The sequence below is a fragment of the Diabrotica virgifera genome, chromosome 5, assembly GCF_917563875.1.
Source record: "Diabrotica virgifera virgifera chromosome 5, PGI_DIABVI_V3a".
Classification (NCBI taxonomy): Eukaryota; Metazoa; Arthropoda; class Insecta; order Coleoptera; family Chrysomelidae; genus Diabrotica; species Diabrotica virgifera.
Genome location: NC_065447.1, coordinates 52,711,724 through 52,730,077, shown reverse-complemented (window position 1 = coordinate 52,730,077; position 18,354 = coordinate 52,711,724). Strand labels below are relative to the sequence as shown.

At 33.3% G+C, this 18,354-nt stretch overlaps 1 protein-coding gene across 1 annotated transcript in view; it reads right to left on the bottom strand.

Annotated features, from left to right (window-relative positions):
* Positions 1-18,354, bottom strand: part of LOC126885731 (valine--tRNA ligase-like) — a 184,640-nt gene that overhangs the window by 32,452 nt on the left and 133,834 nt on the right. Inside the window, exons 7-9 of the mRNA XM_050652500.1 lie at positions 5,962-6,190; positions 2,843-3,001; positions 153-396 (exon numbers count right to left, since the gene is read on the bottom strand). Coding sequence (XP_050508457.1) covers positions 153-396; positions 2,843-3,001; positions 5,962-6,190 — 632 coding nt within the window. The remainder of the gene's footprint in view (positions 1-152; positions 397-2,842; positions 3,002-5,961; positions 6,191-18,354) is intronic.

The window sequence follows — 18,354 nt, the reverse complement described above, 5'->3', positions numbered from 1 at the left end:
AGACCTTAAAGCTATGTTCGTGGATAATTTGATGGAGATTGCTCAAGAGAGGGATGGAGGCATATTGTTGAGTCGGTTAAAACAACTGAAGGGTTGTAACTGCACAGAGTAAGTAAGTAAATATGCACAACACTAGCAAATCAAAAAATTACCTTTTGTGGCCAACCAAACACAGAAAATGGAAAGAGTGCAGAAGAAAACCACGTATCTAAAACATCTTCATCTTGTTTCACGTTTACATCACTGGCTGATAAACCCAGTTGGGAAGCTCCTTTTTGAGTAGCGATTTCTGCATTTTCAGCGGCTACCCAAACAGTTTCCTCAGTCTTTGAACTCGAACACAAATACGCTGGAATTTGATGTCCCCACCATAGCTGTCTGGATATACACCAGTCTCTGTAAATATTTTATAACTTTTATAATACAATGGGAACGAGATTTGATTAATATTTTAATAATTGTACACCCATAAATTAAAAATTGTAGAAATGTACATAAAATTGAAGTTCTCCCAACAGACAGATGTGGGTGGAACTAGCATAGCTGATCTAAATCACATAGTATTTAACTGTTCCTAGGCTCGATGCACGTTTGCGTGTTTCCAAGTTACTTGCACGCTGCTTGTTTTCAAGCCAAGTTTCCCGTCAACACACATTTGAGCGGTTTCTCGGGGTCAATACGCGCCAGAAATAAACAGCTATGTATCTACAGCTACCGCCATCAATTATACGGGGCATCCGACAATCAGGGGCCCCGACGCGGCACGTTGAAACAAAAGTTCCATTTAAAAAAATTAAACAAAATATTCTACAACTTCACTATTAAAACGCTTTGAAACAATGTGTATTGTTTGGATATCAACATTTTTGTGTAATGGATTCTTTATCTATCTTATAAATTGTATGTTGGTACAGGAACCTATGTACATCTATGTGCAGTCGTTCGCTATTATTCCATAACAAGAGAGCTTTTTGTTTAAGCTACTTTTCATTGTCCATTCCCCGTTGGCTGTATGTAAGACACTGTATAAGTATAATGTATAATGCCAAATTGCAATTTTTGTAATCGCTATACCTTTGAATATTTGAAACAATATGCATTGTTTTGTAATCTATTCTTTATCTATAATTATAATACAGGGTTCAGTACTGGTTCCTCTACTGTTTCTTATCTTTATAAAAATGGCATCACTGTACCGTTGACTCTGTAAAACTTCTTGGTATTTTTTATACAGCAAACTTAAATTCTTATCGGTTTGTTAAGTAAGAAACTAGCCTCAGCTTGCTATGCAATAAGATCTGTCTCGAAGGAAATCAATTTTGCATCTTCCAAAATAACATATTTTTCTTTGTTCGAGTCACATCTTTTACATGGTCTTCTTTTTTGGGGTTCTAGTACAGCTGCCAAATCCGATATTATTTTTAAATTACAAAAAAGAACAATAAGGTATCTGTTTGGCCTCAAAAGAACAACACATTGCAGAAGCTACTTCAAAGATCATGGAGATCACACTTTCTTTTATATTCTAGAAACTATTTTCTTAATTTGTAAACACCTACGTGTCTTTCCAGCAAGACCTAATCATGATTTCACCAGAAATTCAACCTTTGATGTCTATTTACCGATCTCGTCCACTGAGTCAGTAAATAATCTATATTATATTCTGCAAAAAAAAAACATACAACCATCTCCCTTTACAACATAAATCTGCAACATCTTTCCCCAAATTCCGTATAGTGACAAAAGCCTGTCTATCTTCAAGACCATACTATTCGGCAGAAGAGTTCCTTAAGAGCAAACAGTAGCGATCAACAGGTAGCAACAAACGCGTTCCAAGATTGCGGCTCTAATTTTGAATATTTTGTCGAGATATTTGGCACACATATTCGTAATATAATAAAGAATGGCGGTACAAAGCCCGATTTCAGAAATATGTATGTTAGTATGTGGAAATTACTCTATAACTAAATAAAATATTGAAAAAAGGAGCCTGTACCGCCACTAAGAAAGACAAAAAAATACCCGTTGGAACTACTAAAAATCGATTTTTTATAACAAGAAATCGAACGTCACTGATTTGGCAATATTTCGCGCTTATGTGTATAAAAATTATTGTCTTTGATAGTATAAACGTCACTGTCAGTGTCGAATTACCGACGCACTGTTGCCTCACTTTTGAAAGTTCGCAGAACTTTCGCAATCTTGGACCGCGTTTGTTGCTACCTGTTGATCGCTACTGTGTGCTCTTAATGAATAATTAAGAAAGTACAGTTATCCTTATGTACAAGTAACTAAAGTATGTTTATCTATATTTGGGTGTGACCCGGAGAACGGGTAGCAGAAATTCACGTGCTGTCGCTTCACTAGGCTTGCAAGCAGCTTGCACGCGGAGGCTCAGTTCAAGTGTGCAGTGAATAAATTTAACTCACGTACTGCTGAACCGCCAGCGATCGCACGCAGCTTGCTCGCAGCGTGCACACAGCTTGAAAAGACGCAAATGTGCATCGAGCCATTTTACAAGCAAGTGGCTACTACAAGAATTGCTGAAAGCAGGTTTAAATACTGCCTTAAACTTAAAAGTGAAGATAATACAAAAAGTTTCAACTTATTATATATCTGCTCTGCAAAAAATTGTCAGTATCGCCCACCTAGATATCCGTGGTTTATGTCTTGTATTATAATGAAGTCGCTCTGATTAACCCTTGAGCGTGAAAGTCCGAGCGAGTACAATCCTGTGTGAATGAATGTTTTTTTAATAATAAAATTTATATATAATTACGTGGCTAAAGGTTCCAAACCAAGGACAAAAAACTAAATCGTATTGTTTATAACCAATGCTTACCTTATATTTTCTAACCACGTAAACCATGTTTTCTCCATCATTTTTGGATCAATTGATAGTTTGCCTTCTTTTACATTTCGAATGGCTTCTGCGGCCATCGAATCGCATTTTAAAAACCATTGCGGACGTATTAAAAATTCAACGACATCTTTAGAACGGCTACAAAATTAATCTATATAAATTATCTTAATGTCACTTAATGTTTATGTATGTGTAGCAACTAAAGATCTGTCGCGCTACTTGACGACGGAAAAGTATCAGTAGGAATTGCACAAGAGCTCTAAAATTATCGAATTTTTCCCGACTGACACTTTGACAGTTTTAATTTCACGACCCGAAGGGGAGTGAAATTATGTCAAAGTGTCACGAGGGCAAAAATTCCATAATAATTTTAGAGATCGAGTGCAATTTGTTGCGATTATTTCATGAATAAAACTGTTCAAAACCAAAATTTTATTGTAATTTATTTATGTAAGTACAAATTAGTACAATTAAACACACAGTTGTTATAAATATTTGACGGTTGAAAGTCATCACTTTTATAATTTTTAAAACATTAATTGTCATTAATGTCACTGAATGTATTTTTTCGTAGCAACGAAAGGCATCTGACGTAATATACTTGACGACGGGATATTATCAAAAATTATCAGTTTAATTTTTATTTCTGTAGCTTTCTATTGGTCAGAATCTCCTATGAATGAAATAATCAGTAGTAATTGCACAAGAGCTTTAAAATTATCGAATTTTTCCCGAGTGACACTTTGACAGTTTTAATTTCACGACCCGAAGGGGAGTGAAATTATGTCAAAATGTCACGAGGGCAAAAATTCGATAATAATTTTAGAAATCGAGTGCAATTTGTTGCGACTATTTCATGAATAAAACTGTTCAAAGCCAAAATTTTATTGTAATTTATTTATGTAAGTACAAATTAGTACACACAGTTGTTATAAGTATTTGACGGTTGAAAGTCATCACTTTTATAATTTTTAAAACATTAATTGTCATTAATGTCACTGAATGTATTTTTTCGTAGCAACGAAGGGCATCTGACGTAATATACTTGACGACGGGATATTATCAGAAATTATCAGTTTAATTTTTATTTCTGTAGCTTTCTATTGATCAGAATCTCCTATGAATGAAATAATCAAAAATAATTATCAACATTAATATCACATGAGAGTGAGAATACATTGAAAATTGAAGAAAGACTTCTGTGTAAAAGGTATATTTATTAAAACCCCAATAAAGGGCTACATTAAAAGACAGAACGTTTTCGCTCTAAAGAGAGCATCATCAGTGTTCTAAGCTTAAATAAGTACAACCATAATTAGTGAAGACAAGAGTAAAAAAATTTAAAGGTTGACCAAGATAAAAAATTAGGTTATACTTACAAGCTCTACATGCTAAGCCACCAAAAATACATAGGTTAAAACCCTTAAAACGCCGACCGAAAGTCTTACATTGGCGTGTATTATGTTAAACCCTGACGATGGGTGAAAATGAAAAAGATATACCTCACAGCATTATATGACTCTACCACGTGTATGTGGGTGGTTGAGTTGATTTATCTGTCTTCACAAAGAGAAAGGTGAAAGTCAACTAATTACAGGTGACAGGTAAGAAAGCGTTTCTGACTGATGACAGCACAAGACAGACGGTCCAACATGAAGATTTGTGAACTGATATGTAGTTAGGTATACTAGCCAATAGTTTTAAAAAATTTATTTGTAGCAAAATACGATAATAACAACAAACATCATATGCTGGGATTATAAGTATTCACTATTAAACTACCAAGAATGATATACAAAGTGGAAGTACCGTTATTTGAAAACCAATTGCCAGTGGGGTTTAATAAGTGCATTATCAAAGATAGACAACCAACCATACATGAGTGTATTTTTAAATAAAATGAAGATCTTATTTTCAAAATAATGTGAGTTTTTCGAGAACTTGTTGCCTGGCAATAGACACGAGAGCCCGCAGGACTCGAGTGACTATTGCCGAGTGACAACAAGTTTGAGAAAAAAACTGGAGCATTATTTTCTTATTTATTTTTACTGTCGTGTGATAATCGCAAGATTATTTTTTAATACTGACATACAAAATGCAAGTCCTTGTAAATATACATTCAGTGACATTTTTATCACAATTAATGATTTACAACTTGTCAAAGTGAACAGCATGTGCTGGCTTAGTAAATATTCAGACGAATACATCAATAAAATATTAGTTAAAATTATTTATAAATACAGTTTTATTCATGAAATAATCTTACCCAATTACACTCGAGCGCTTAAAATTGCCAATGTGTATATCCCTCGTGACAATTTAACATTAGATGCAGAAAATGGTTTATTTTGGTTAATTTTCTTAAATGTGACAGTTGTCAAAACTATAAAATTAGTTGTAATGAAACAGAATAAAAATACTTAAAAATTATTCTCAGTATAATAATGTAAGTAGATTATTCTCAGTATAATAATTAAGTAAATAAATAAATGTTAATGGTAGGGAAGCCCAAGAGGGGTTTTTGCAGTTACTCGAGAGCGTCAGATTATCACAAAAGGAGAAACCTTGTACCCTGTAAATGTACCTCTACCATATATTGTCTCTTGATAAAGGGGAGTTCGTTAAGGGGGGCCAAAAAAATCTATCCGTAGAAAAACTCAAAATCGTCAGATTAAGGTAAGGACGTTAAGTACATGCAAAACAGTGTATATTTCAAAAATTTGACGATTTGAGCGGGGCGTAAGGAATGGGTCAGTCACAAAGTTTCACAAGAAAAAAATCGAAAAACTGAAAAATACACATATTCAATATTTTTCAAAAATCTATCGAATGACACCAAACACGAGCCCCCACGGAGATGGTGTGGGGGGTTACTTTAAAATCTTAAATTGGAAATCTTAAAATCTTGATGGAAATGGAAAATTAAATTAAAAAATGAAAAGTCCCCACTAAAATGGAAAACTTAACTTTTTTTGGTTTTAGGACCTAATCTTCACAACCCAATAGGTCCCTATAACGCTCGAGTGACTGCACATTTAGCATACTTTCCTCCCCTACTATAATGTTAATATTCACCTACTTATTTAAATATAACATACCTGCATATAGGCACAACCATGGGATGTTCGTCCCTACTTCGAAGTAATCCCAAATTGTGTAACTCATTAGTAATGACTTTTCTTGCATCAAATCTAGGAAGTCCGAAGAATTTTCCACATTCTAACGTCAATTTTCCATTTTCATCAATAATCTGTATATTTTGCAAAGAATGTCGTCTTCCTACGTCGTAATCATTGAAATCATGGGCGGGTGTAATTTTAACCGCTCCTGCAATAAATACAAGTATGTACCTAATTTTACAAAAAATTTTGTTAAATAAAATCCTTTATAAAAAGTATATAATTTATTAAAAATTTCCTTAAAGGGCTACACTGCAAATGCAGAACGTTTTCGATCTAATACAGATCACTATCAGTGTTGAACAGGATATTCACATGCTAAGCCACTAAAATTGAAAATATATCGGTAAGGATCCTTTAAAATGTTACAGTAATGGAAGCATTGACATAAATGATTGTTTTAAGTAACATGGATGTTTTAAATAATCCTAGATTTAGCACCGGGCACCATTTTACCCCTCACATGAGTTGGACACGTCCTGAGGTTCAGCGTTATCGACCGTCCAATATGTGAGGACGCTGAATCTCATTACGTGTCCAACTCATGTGAGGGGTAAAATGGTGCCCGGTGCTAAATCTAGGATTATTTAAAACACCCTTGTTATTTAGAACAATTTATGTCAATGTTTCCATTACTGTAACATTTTAAAGGGCGCTTACCCATATATTTTCATTTTTTTCATCCTGTTCAGCACTGATGATGACCTGTATTAGATCGAAAACGTTCTGCATTTGTGATGTAGCCCTTTAAGGGAATTTTTAATAAATTATACACCTTTTATAAAGGAATTATAGAACTATTTCTCTTATATCACATGCCAGTAAAATAATGCTACATATAATCAATGAGAGACTGAAAACATTCCTTCAAAGAAAAATTCCACAAGAGCAAACTGGATTTACTAAGGATAGAGGTACTCGAGAACACCTGTTGAATATAAGACAGATAATCAAAAAATCTAGGAAATTCAATATTCCACTGTACATATGCTTTATAGATTATCGTAAGGCATTCGACAGGGTCAAGTGGAGACACTTATGGCGAATACTAAAAGAAGTAGGCGTACCCCAACACCTTATTTCGCTTATAACTGAACTATACGAACACACTACTGGATCAGTTAAAGTGCTTGATACACTTTCAAACGAATTTCATCCAGAACGGGGTGTCAGACAGGGATGTATACTATCTCCACAATTATTCAATATACATGGAGAGCATATTATGAGGAGAACACTTGAAGGATGGGAAAAAGGCATCTCAATAAATGGTCATAAAATAAACAACCTACGTTTCGCAGATGACACAGCCCTTCTTGCAAATAGTCAAGCAGAGCTGATTGATCTTATACGACTGGTTGAAAACCAAAGTCAAATATTTGGTTTGCAATTAAACATATCAAAGACAAAGATCATGATAGTGGATAGACTACATAACAATCATCCACACATAACCACAATTGATCGGTGTGACGTTGTGAGCTCATATTTATATCTGGGATCATTAATCACAAACACAGGGTCACTACAGGAAGAAATAAAACGTAGATGTGATCTAGCAAAAGTCGCCACAGCAAAAATGACCACAATATGGAAGGACTGTCAAAGTTCAAGAGCGTTAAAGATGAGGTTGATCAACTGCTTAATATTCCCAATACTGACCTACGGATGTGAATCTTGGACCCTGAGAAATTCGGAAAGAAGAAAAATAGACGCCACTGAAATGTTCTGTTGGAGACGAATGCTACGAATTCCTTGGACCGACCACAGAACAAATAATTCAATTTTAAGAGAGCTAAAAGTTAGCCAACGACTCTCCAGTAAAGTCCATCTCCAACAATTAAAATACTTTGGACATGTTATGAGAGCAAACACAGAAAACATGGAAAAGACTCATTATACAAGGGAAGGTGGAAGGCCGAAGATCCCCAACAAGATGGATCGATCAAATTACGGGAATATGCAAAAGACCAATGCACGAGTTAAAAGAAATGACCAGAGACAGAGATCTTTGAAGACGGACAATACACGACATCACGTCGACCACTACACTCCCTCCGGGAGGTCAAGATTGAAGAGAGAGAAAGGATTTTAGTTAACAAAATTTTATGTGATATAAATATGGTATACAGACAGCTACAGGAAAACTTTTTTCCTTGTGCATCTGTACCTAATTTTAGTAGATATAGGTATGAATTTTTGACTATCATTTTTGACTATAATTTGACTATTATAGAATCATTATTGGATATAATATTGTGATTGATACTTGACAATATAAAATACTGACGATCATGACAATCCTCATACTTTGAGACAGGTTTTTGTAAGATATAAGACAACGGATAGTGCATCGTATTGTTAGCCCTCTTACCATTTTTCTCTTTTTACCATTTGTTTATTTCGGGACTATACAAGAATCGTTCCATCGAATTCGATGTTTGTTTTCCCATTTAGATATCTGAGTTCTATCAAATTCTCTATGTTTGATAATATAAGATTGATGTCTATTTATTCTAACATTAAATGATCTTGATCTTTCACCTAAATATAAGTTTTCGCATTCACAAGGTAGTTTATAAATACAGTGCTTTGTTCTTTATTAGACTTGGTTTTAGATGAAATAGCTCTCAAGGCGCATGTTACCTTAGAGATGTTGAATTTAATTTCTATCTTTTTAATAATACTTTTATGTATGGTGAATGGTAAAGCTTGAAGAGTCATCTTGGATCAAAAACTTAAGTTTCTTCACTGTCGAGTTGGATAAAAAAAAAAACAATGAGATGAAAACAGGCGATTCGTGTTCGAAAGATTTTATTCGACTGACTGTTGCCTTCGGTATACAAGGAAAGTAACAGAGCCAATGCTACGCTTCAACCGCCAATTATTAGGGAGTTTTTGTTGCTACGTAACGTAACGCATCTCCGTATACGTAAAGCAACTAACGTGTCGTAGAGGATGAATGTTAAAATAGGTAGTTTTTGTAACTGCCTTAACGTAACATAAAGCAAATCGTAGTCATTTTTAAATTCCGTTGACATTAAAAAAATAAAACAATGTTCACACAATATACAATTAATATACAAATGTAAAAAAGATAAATGAATGATGAAATTGTATGGTTTTAATTGCTTCTATTTAAATATAAAAATATTATTTTTCCTTAGGTTAAATTTTTTTTTATTTTTGTTTATACCTACTTTTTAGTTGTAAATTATTGTACCTACATCAGAATTCCAGTATAATGTAAATAGTTTGGTAATATTTATTTGAAAATTTTACTGAAACTAGGTCATTTGTTTATCTAGTTATTAATTGTGGTGATCACTGTATTTCTTAAATTAATACAAGATTTGTTTGTTTTGCTTTATTAATAGACAACTTAAAACAATAAAATTTTAAATCTATTATGAATTTCCAGTTACAAACACAGAATAATTTTACTCAAATAGACTAAACCAATAAAACCTTAAAATGTTTATAAACGGGTAGTACGCTGATGAAATGTTCATTTGGTAGGTAATCGGGCAAGATCCTCGTGTGTATTCGGCGACTTTCGTCTCGATAGGGATGCGTTCTCACGTACGTATCAGAGCGTTACTTTAGGGTGCTTTAGGTAATACGTATCGAGGTACGGGAGTTCAACCATTAATGCGCAAGCGTACATGTCAAAAAGATGCATTACGTTTACGTATTTGTGTGCACAAAAACTCCCTATTACCCCTGGTTTTGCCTAAGATACTCATTTTATCCAGACTGAGTCGACCTGGGCCTATAGACATTTTAAAAATGTCTAGATGATCTCACCGGCGCGGCGCTGGGATTCGATCCCCGGTCTACCTGCGTGGAAGTCAGACACCCTACCGCCTGAACTACTCCGGCCCTTTATGAAAACTTTTGCTTTAAAATTTCTCTGAAAAGGGAATTATTGAAATAAAAACAAATAATTATCACAAAACATTTATTAATAATTAGATAACAATTCATAAAAATACCAATATTTAACTAAATTATGTCAACGATAAGAGAAGTAAACATTCTATAGAATCTTTTAATATTGCACAGTTGTCCTTAGACGTACAAAATCAACCTTTATCATCTTTATCTACGTCTCATGAGCGCAGACTAGACATGTAGATAATATATTAGTCTTCATTTAAATACTCAATTTTTACTATTTAACACAATACGTAACAACTCAATGTAGCCAGCTTAATCTAAAAGCACAATTAACGTATTTTTTTTTAACTTTCTTAAAATTGAACTATTTCAGCTGCTAAGCTTTGAGCTAGGACATAGATGTAGCCTACTCTCGAATAACAGCACTTCAAGAAAAACAAATATAATATGCATTGCAAGTCAGAGAAAACGAGTCACACAAAAAATTTATGATTTTTTTATCCCTTTATATTTTTCTTATTTATCTCACATCAAATCTAGTGTGTATTGAGTCAGTTACTCTTGTAGTATGTAACCCGACATTATCCTGAGTAACAAATGTGAAAAAGGAAAAATTTGAGAATATAATAAAGACATTCAAAATTTCGATCTATCATTACAGTTACAGTTATAACAAGAATTGTCAAAAGTCAAGAAAAGACAGGTATCACTTTTTAAAATGTTTGTTGCCACCACAGTTCTGGATGACACCAGACCTCTCATTCGATTTGGCATAGAAGTGATCACGTTTTAGATGTCCCTTTGGGAAAAGTGGCCCATTACTCAATGAAAGATATTCGAAGCTCCTTATATGTTGTTGGAGAAGGTATATGACGTCTTTCACGCCTTTTGGGAAGACCCCATAAATGCTCAATAGGATTAAGGTCTAGACTTTAAGCAGACCAATCCATTTTTGGAATACCAACATCTTAAAAGGATACGTGTTACAATGCTTGCCGTGGGTGATCTCGCATTATCTTGCATTAGCAGAAAACCATTGCCAATAAACCTAGTATCTGGCACCACATGATGTTTTGTTTTGGCAAACAAGATTTTGAATTCCCTCTTGTCTTCTTCGCTTCAGCATCCATCTGGCTTCCAATTTTTAGAAGCCATGGGCAGGCGCGGATCTAGAAATTCATAATAGGGGGGCCAGACTTACCTCAAATTACAGTGATGCCACAGCTACCGATTTTTCAGTAGATCTACCGAACATCTGTCAAATTTATCGATCTACCTAATTCTCCTTTTTTTCTACCGAAAAATCAAAATTCTTAATTTTCAAATTAATCTGCTGAATTTTTTTTCTAGCGAAAAATCAAAATTATTAGAAATTTTTTTTAGCGGATAGATTTGGCAACAGAGTTTAGTCAATTTTCAAGAATTCTTGAATTGCTTTTACTAGCTTGTAACATTATATTTTCCAGATTTAGCCATACGACTCACACTTACTACTCTAAGGATAAAATACACTATATAATCCCAGATACCTGCGGTATCAAAAGGATTGATAGACAATTCACGACTATTAATCTCACTGGTCGTTCTTTACCATAAAGATTAACCTTTCTACCATCAATGGGTAGGTACGCATGGATTATCTATTAAAATACAAATTTTTATATCTTTATTGTATCGCAAATTTGAAACGTGACTTCATGAGATAAGGTTTATACCCAGTGTAATGTATTTGCATTCTAAAATATCATTTTTGTTATTCTTTGAATTGAGAAAAATATTTCCGTTGTTTATGGTTCCTCCGGTACCCAAACAAATGCGCCTTCAGAGAAGGGTGTTTTATTAGATTTTATGGCTAAGCTCAATTCTTTGGAAGCGGTTGTCGTGTAATTTAGTGTTGTACTGATGGCTTAAAGTTTAGAGTTAACAGAAAAAATAATAAATAATAAAAAAATACTTATAGACTAAATACAATAGGGGGGTCCATGGACCCGTTGACCCCCCTGTATCCGCGCCTGGCCATGGAGGTGTTACCAGGAAAGTGGTCCAATAAATTTTCAATTAAATATCTTTTAGGAATATTTTTAATATTTTTCAATATTTTTAATATTTCTATTAGGTTGAAAACTTTGACTTTCAGTTGCCAGATGTCGTTAGACACCTACTCCATTAACGTCAGTTGCAATGCAGGGATAAGCTCTCGGAGTTTCGTCACTTGGGGTAGAGAGCAGCAGGCCTACGCCTCTCTGATGATGACTCCAAATAGAGTCGAAAATCGTCGATTTAGAGTGCTGGTTTGCGCTCTCTGTTCTAGGTGAAAAATAAGACAGTTTTGCCTTCGCATTGCAACTGAATAAAAATGATTTATGATTTATGATTTAATAGGTTTGCGAGCTTGTTTATTCCCTTTACATACTCGGTATAGCTTATCTCTAAACCATGTGTAGTACACATGATAATTCAATTAATTTACTTAAGATAAAAACAAATTAAAAGAAAATGAAGATATATAAAAAATATAAATTTTACTAAATTTTGGCAGTGACCCCATTTCTCTAACGCGCAGTGTATTAAATTTAGTTACAACAAATATATGAATCTTCTAATTTGCATATAAACTGTTAGGCTGATAGGGAAGCCCAAAATATTTTTAAACAGCAAATAGTACCTGGTGTAAAGTCATAATGTGAAAAAGCTAAAACAACCCTCATTTAAAAAGTTTCCATTTATTGTGTAAACGAAGCCAATGAATACTGTTTCTTGGCACTTACACAACTACATTGTTTGATATATCGTAAAAGGTATTTATAACAAATATTATTTGAAATACATTTTGGCTTATTACAGAAAATCACAATAGATATACGCACAGTATTGGAAGACGTAAACCTAGCATGTAGCACTAATAAATCTAATATTATGGGATAAAATTAAACAACGGCATTACTGTTTAACAGGCTGATAAGGCACTATCGAAAAAAAAATTAAGTTTTAAGTTTCCTAATGTATATTATATACTTCTATTCAAGGCTCCGAAACTGGTCCACTTTTCTTGAAGTGCAGAGATATAACCGATATAAAGATGTTTCACTAATATGTTAGTCCAGAGAAATAAGATTTTCTACACTAAGAAACCACATGTTTTCTGTAACAACGTTGTTTTTTTAATTCTGTATTAACAATTTAGTCCGAAAAATGCAAATTTGCGCTTACCATTAAAAAGGTGTCTATTTATACTCAATATAAACATCTTATCTCTTAAGATGTAGGAAACCCTCCAAACGACATATACTATTTTTTTTTTAAACAATTTGTTGTTCAAATAAAAGCAAAATAAGGCAAATTTGTTAATTGTTTGTATTTTTTTAATTAACTTACACTTTTGTGATTGTTCTCAAAGAAAAGTCTTGTAGTACTTAACAAACCCTCAAAATATTTCAGGTGGATCCAACAATTACTTTGAAAGTTACTCACATTCAAATTTTTTATCCCAGAGGTCATTTTGTGTCATAACATTACATAGACAAAATAATGAAGATATGATAATTCTACGAGTACGAACGATACAAAAGATGAAGAAGTGAAGAAACAAGTAAAAAAATCATATTTATAACCAAAAATAGGTTTGCAAAACTTACTGTTACTTTTACCTTATAGACAATTGGATTTTTTTTAAATTTACCTTAAAGACAACTTTTAAACTATTACTAGTAGATGAAATATATTTTTCATTTCTGAAAAGCAAATTATTTTTACACTAATTTAAACAAAAAAGTTATTGTGAGACAATTTGGTACAGACATGAGATTTTTTTTTAATTCGCAGCGAATTTATTTATAATAATTAAAAAACGTAATTAGTCCCATTTTAATGATAAAGACTTAAAGTTTCATTAAACCAATTTTAAAAATGACTAAATTTAAGCAGCATTATCTGTGAGTCTTAAAAAATGAGGCTTTAATGAGGATGTTGGTGAGGTGAAAACTAAAAAATTTAAACGGCCAAAAATCCTCCCAGAATAACTTTTTTTTAAGTTAGTGTAAAAATTGTCAGCTTTTCAAATATGGTTAACATTATTTTAATTGTGTATAAATTAGAAATAACAGTAACATTGGAAAACGATTTTTGGTTATAAAAATTATTTTTTCTACAGCCGTGCTAAAAGAGCCACTTTCACGCACGCCTTTCGTTTCCGAAAGTTGCACTTTCCTGCACGGTGTGCGTGAAAGTAAATTTTCCCACACGGCGTGCGGGAAAGTAAAATACCTTGTAATATGGCATTATAATATATTATAATACATGCAATAAACTAATATTTAGATATTATTGACTAATTTATTTCAAATTTATCTTATTGTGTTCATTTTTTAATGAAATTAGCGCGATTATTTCATTCATAGGCGATTCTGACCAATAGAAAGCTACCGAAATCTGAATTAAATCGATAATTTTTGATAATCTCCCGTCGTTAAGTATATTACGTCAGATGCCCTTCGTTACTACGAAAAAATACATTCAGTGACATTAATGACAATTACAATGACAATGACAATGTTTTAAAAATTATAAAAGTGATGACTTTCAATCGTCAAATATTTATAAAAACTGTGTGTTTAATGGTACTTATATAAATAAATTACAATAAAATTTTGGTTTTGAACAGTTTTATTCGTGAAATAATCGCAACAAATTGCACTCGACCTCTGAAATTAATATAGAATTTTTGCTCTCGTGACACTTTGACATAATTTCACTCGCCTTCGGCTCGTGAAATTAAAACTGTCAAAGTGTCACTCGGGAAAAATTCAATAATTTCAGAGCTCTTGTGCAATTACTACTGATTATTTCATTCATAGGAGATTCTGACCAATAGAAAGCTACAGAAATGCAAATTAAGGTGATAATTTTTGATAATATCCCGTCGTTAAGCATATTACGTCAGATGCCCTTCGTTGCTACGAAAAAATACATTAAGCGACATTAATGACAATTAATGTTTTAAAAATTATAAAAGTGATGACTTTCAATCGTCATATTATATTTATAAAAACTGTGTGTTTAATGGTACGTTGTACTTACATAAATAAATTACAATTAAATTTTGGTTTTGAACAGTTTTATTCATGAAATAATCGCAACAAATTGCACACGATCTCTGAAATTAATATAGAATTTTTGCTCTCGTGACACTTTGACATAATTTCACTCGCCTTCGGCTCGTGAAAAAACTGTCAAAGTGTCACTCGGGAAAAATTCAATAATTTCAGAGCTCTTGTGCAATTACTACTGATAATTCGATGAACTAAAATTATTTTGACATAATATTTAAAAGTCAGATCAGTAGAAAATTACAATGGTTTTGAATCATCGTCATGGAAACCAATATTGTCGTCGTGGTAACCCATTATATTGAAAGTTTGGTTTTGACAACCTTGCCAAAGAATTAATTTGTGTATTTTCACTTCTAAGTAAAAATTGATATCTCTATTTTTTATGGCTTTTTTGCAAACGTACGGCCCTAGAAAAAATATTGTTCCTAACTCATGCGGAAAGTGTCTTCCCCGCACTCGACTGCTTGTGCGAACTCCGCTATAGCGTCGTTCGGGTCAATGGCAGTCTCGTGCGTGAAAGTATCACTTTCCGCACTAGTTAGGAAAATAACTATTTTTTAACTTGTTTTTGGTGCACAGTAAAAGTAAAGATCTTCATCTTTCAAATGGTACCTGTAGAATTGCCGTATCTTCAATACTTAATGTTATGTTATTAGAAAAAATGACCTCTGAGATAAACAATTTGAATAACTTTCAAACTAATTCATGGATCGAGATGAAATTTTGAGGGTTTGTTAAGTACTACAAGACTCTCTTTTGCGAGCAATCACAAAAGTGTAAGTTAGTTTTTGCAAAAGTTATAAATAATAAACTAGTTTGCCATATTTTGGTATTTTGGACCAATTATAAGTAGAAATATTTTTAATTATTATTATTCTTCTTCTTCTTCCTCTTTATAAGCAATTCTGCTTGTTCATTGGCGGATTGACACCTCTATGGAAGGTTGTCACTCTATCTTTTGCGCGGTTGGCCGATACTTCTTCTACCGATTGGTGATTTATCTCGTGCTATTTTGACCACACGTGTCTCCCCCATTCTGGTTATGTGGTTGTTCCATTCTTTTTTTCTATTTAGTGTCAATTCGTTTATACACTGTACGTTACATTGTCTTCTAATATCTTCGCTCCTCTTTCGATCTCTCAGTGTATTTCCTGTAATTCTTCTCGGTACTCTCATCTCTGCCGTTTCCAGTAGTCTTTGTGTTGTGGCTGTATCGGGTTTTGTTTCTGATGCATATATCATTATTGGTCTCCGCCTGCAGTTTTGTTTGGTGTGATCGAGTAGCTCACAGAACTGTTGCCGGTCCCAAGCCCGGATAAAGGAGGAGGGGGTCTACAGCCAGGTTAGCACCCTAATGATAGACGTTAAAACCATAGCTCATAGAAACAGGATTATGCCTCGGAACAGGAATTTTTAATTATTGTAACCGAAAATTAAAAAAAAAACCCCTTTTTCGTACTAAATTGTTGATAATTAAAAAAACAACGCTAAAATTGGTGCATAAAAGTTATAAGTTTTCTTACTAAGTTATATATTAACGGAAAACACTTGTCAAATACATGTTTACTGCAAAATCCTGAAGACTGTTAAATTTTGCTATTTCTCTGGAGTATGTAAATATTTTAACTGTGCTATTTTGATGTCAAAAGGTGAGGATTTAATCGAAATTACTTAAATAAAATATTACTCCTTAATGAGAGACAGAACTTTTATTTAAATGTTTGAATAAGAAATTTTGATCATTATTCGTCACTTTGTGACTGTAGACGAAACATACAGTCGGAAAAATGAAAGAATACCCCTGAACGAAAATATAAAACACGCTGTATTTTCCTGTCACCGTGTTACAAAGAAAACTGCCCAGTGCAAGTACATGTAACAATAATTATTACATGTACTTGCGCTGGCCAATTTTTTGTGTGACACGGTGACAGGAAAATACAGCGTGTTTTATATGTTCGTTCATGGGTATGCTTTCATTTTTACGACTGTAGATCCATTGGTATATACCAGAGACCAAGGAACAGTCGCAACAGTGAACATCACCCGGTGAACGTGCTTCGTAAAAGGCGAAGACGGTCCTATCGTGATGGTCACCGTTGTCTGGTATTTATAAGGTGTAATCTACATCAACTACCTCGAGAAGAGAAAAACGGTCACAGGACTCGTATTATGTCGATTGATTGGGCCAATTCGACGACGAATTACATATAAAACGGCCCCATCTGGAGAAGAAAAAAGTGCTCCTCCATTATGACAACACCAACTTACACCTCAGCCATCGCCACGAACGAATTCGTCGAATTGGGCTTCGAACTGCTGCCTCATCCACCGTATTCTCCAGATCAGGCCCCGTGTGACTTCTTTTTGTTTCCAAAATGAAAAAAGTCACTCGTCTGGCAGCAATTTGTAGTGAAAGTCAACTTTGTAGTCTTCGACTAAACGTATTTTTCAGACAGTTTAATGAAGTTGGGGCTTCGTTAGTCAACTGCGTCGAGCAAAAATAAAAATATGTTGAGAAATAAATACTCCACTCCACTCTTCCAAAATTTTCGTTTTTCTTTTGTAGGCTATCACAAAAACGATCGATATGATAAATTCATATTGCAAACACATAATTGAGCAGTTATATATTTTAACTTTAAATATCTCGAAGTACAAATATCCGCAAAAAGAGTAAGGAGGTATTAAAAGTCAAAATTATAATATGTATACTTAAATAAAATATCTTGTATCTTATAAAGATTCAATATTTTTTCTATATCTGTATTAAATAAATCATCATATTTTGACATTAAAATGGTACAATTAAAATATTTACACATATTAAAGAACAACCCTGTAGAATGAGAGTACAGTATTACTTAACAGATGTTTCAGCAATTTCAAATTAGATCTTGGAGAGGCATTTCTCTAAGTTACAACAACAGGATACAATAGGAATCTTCTTTCTCCAAACAGTATTCAAAAATGTTGTTCTATTCAACGATAAGGTTAAAAGGTATTCTTTATGGGTAAAAGTTATGACTGGATCCTAAGGCATCTCCAACAACTACTGCATAATCATGGAAATAATAATGGATTGAATAATAATGACATTAACACAAACTTTTTTCGTTGGTCCATCTAATTTTTAACAATCTAAGCATCTAATTTCAAAATTTCCTGGTAAATTATTTAACTATTTACACTGAACCATGCAAGAAAGATTAATTTGGTATTTTTAAAATTATACATACATAAATATACAAGGTGTCCCAAAAGTAGTGGAACGGTCGAATATTTCGCAAATTAAACATCCGAT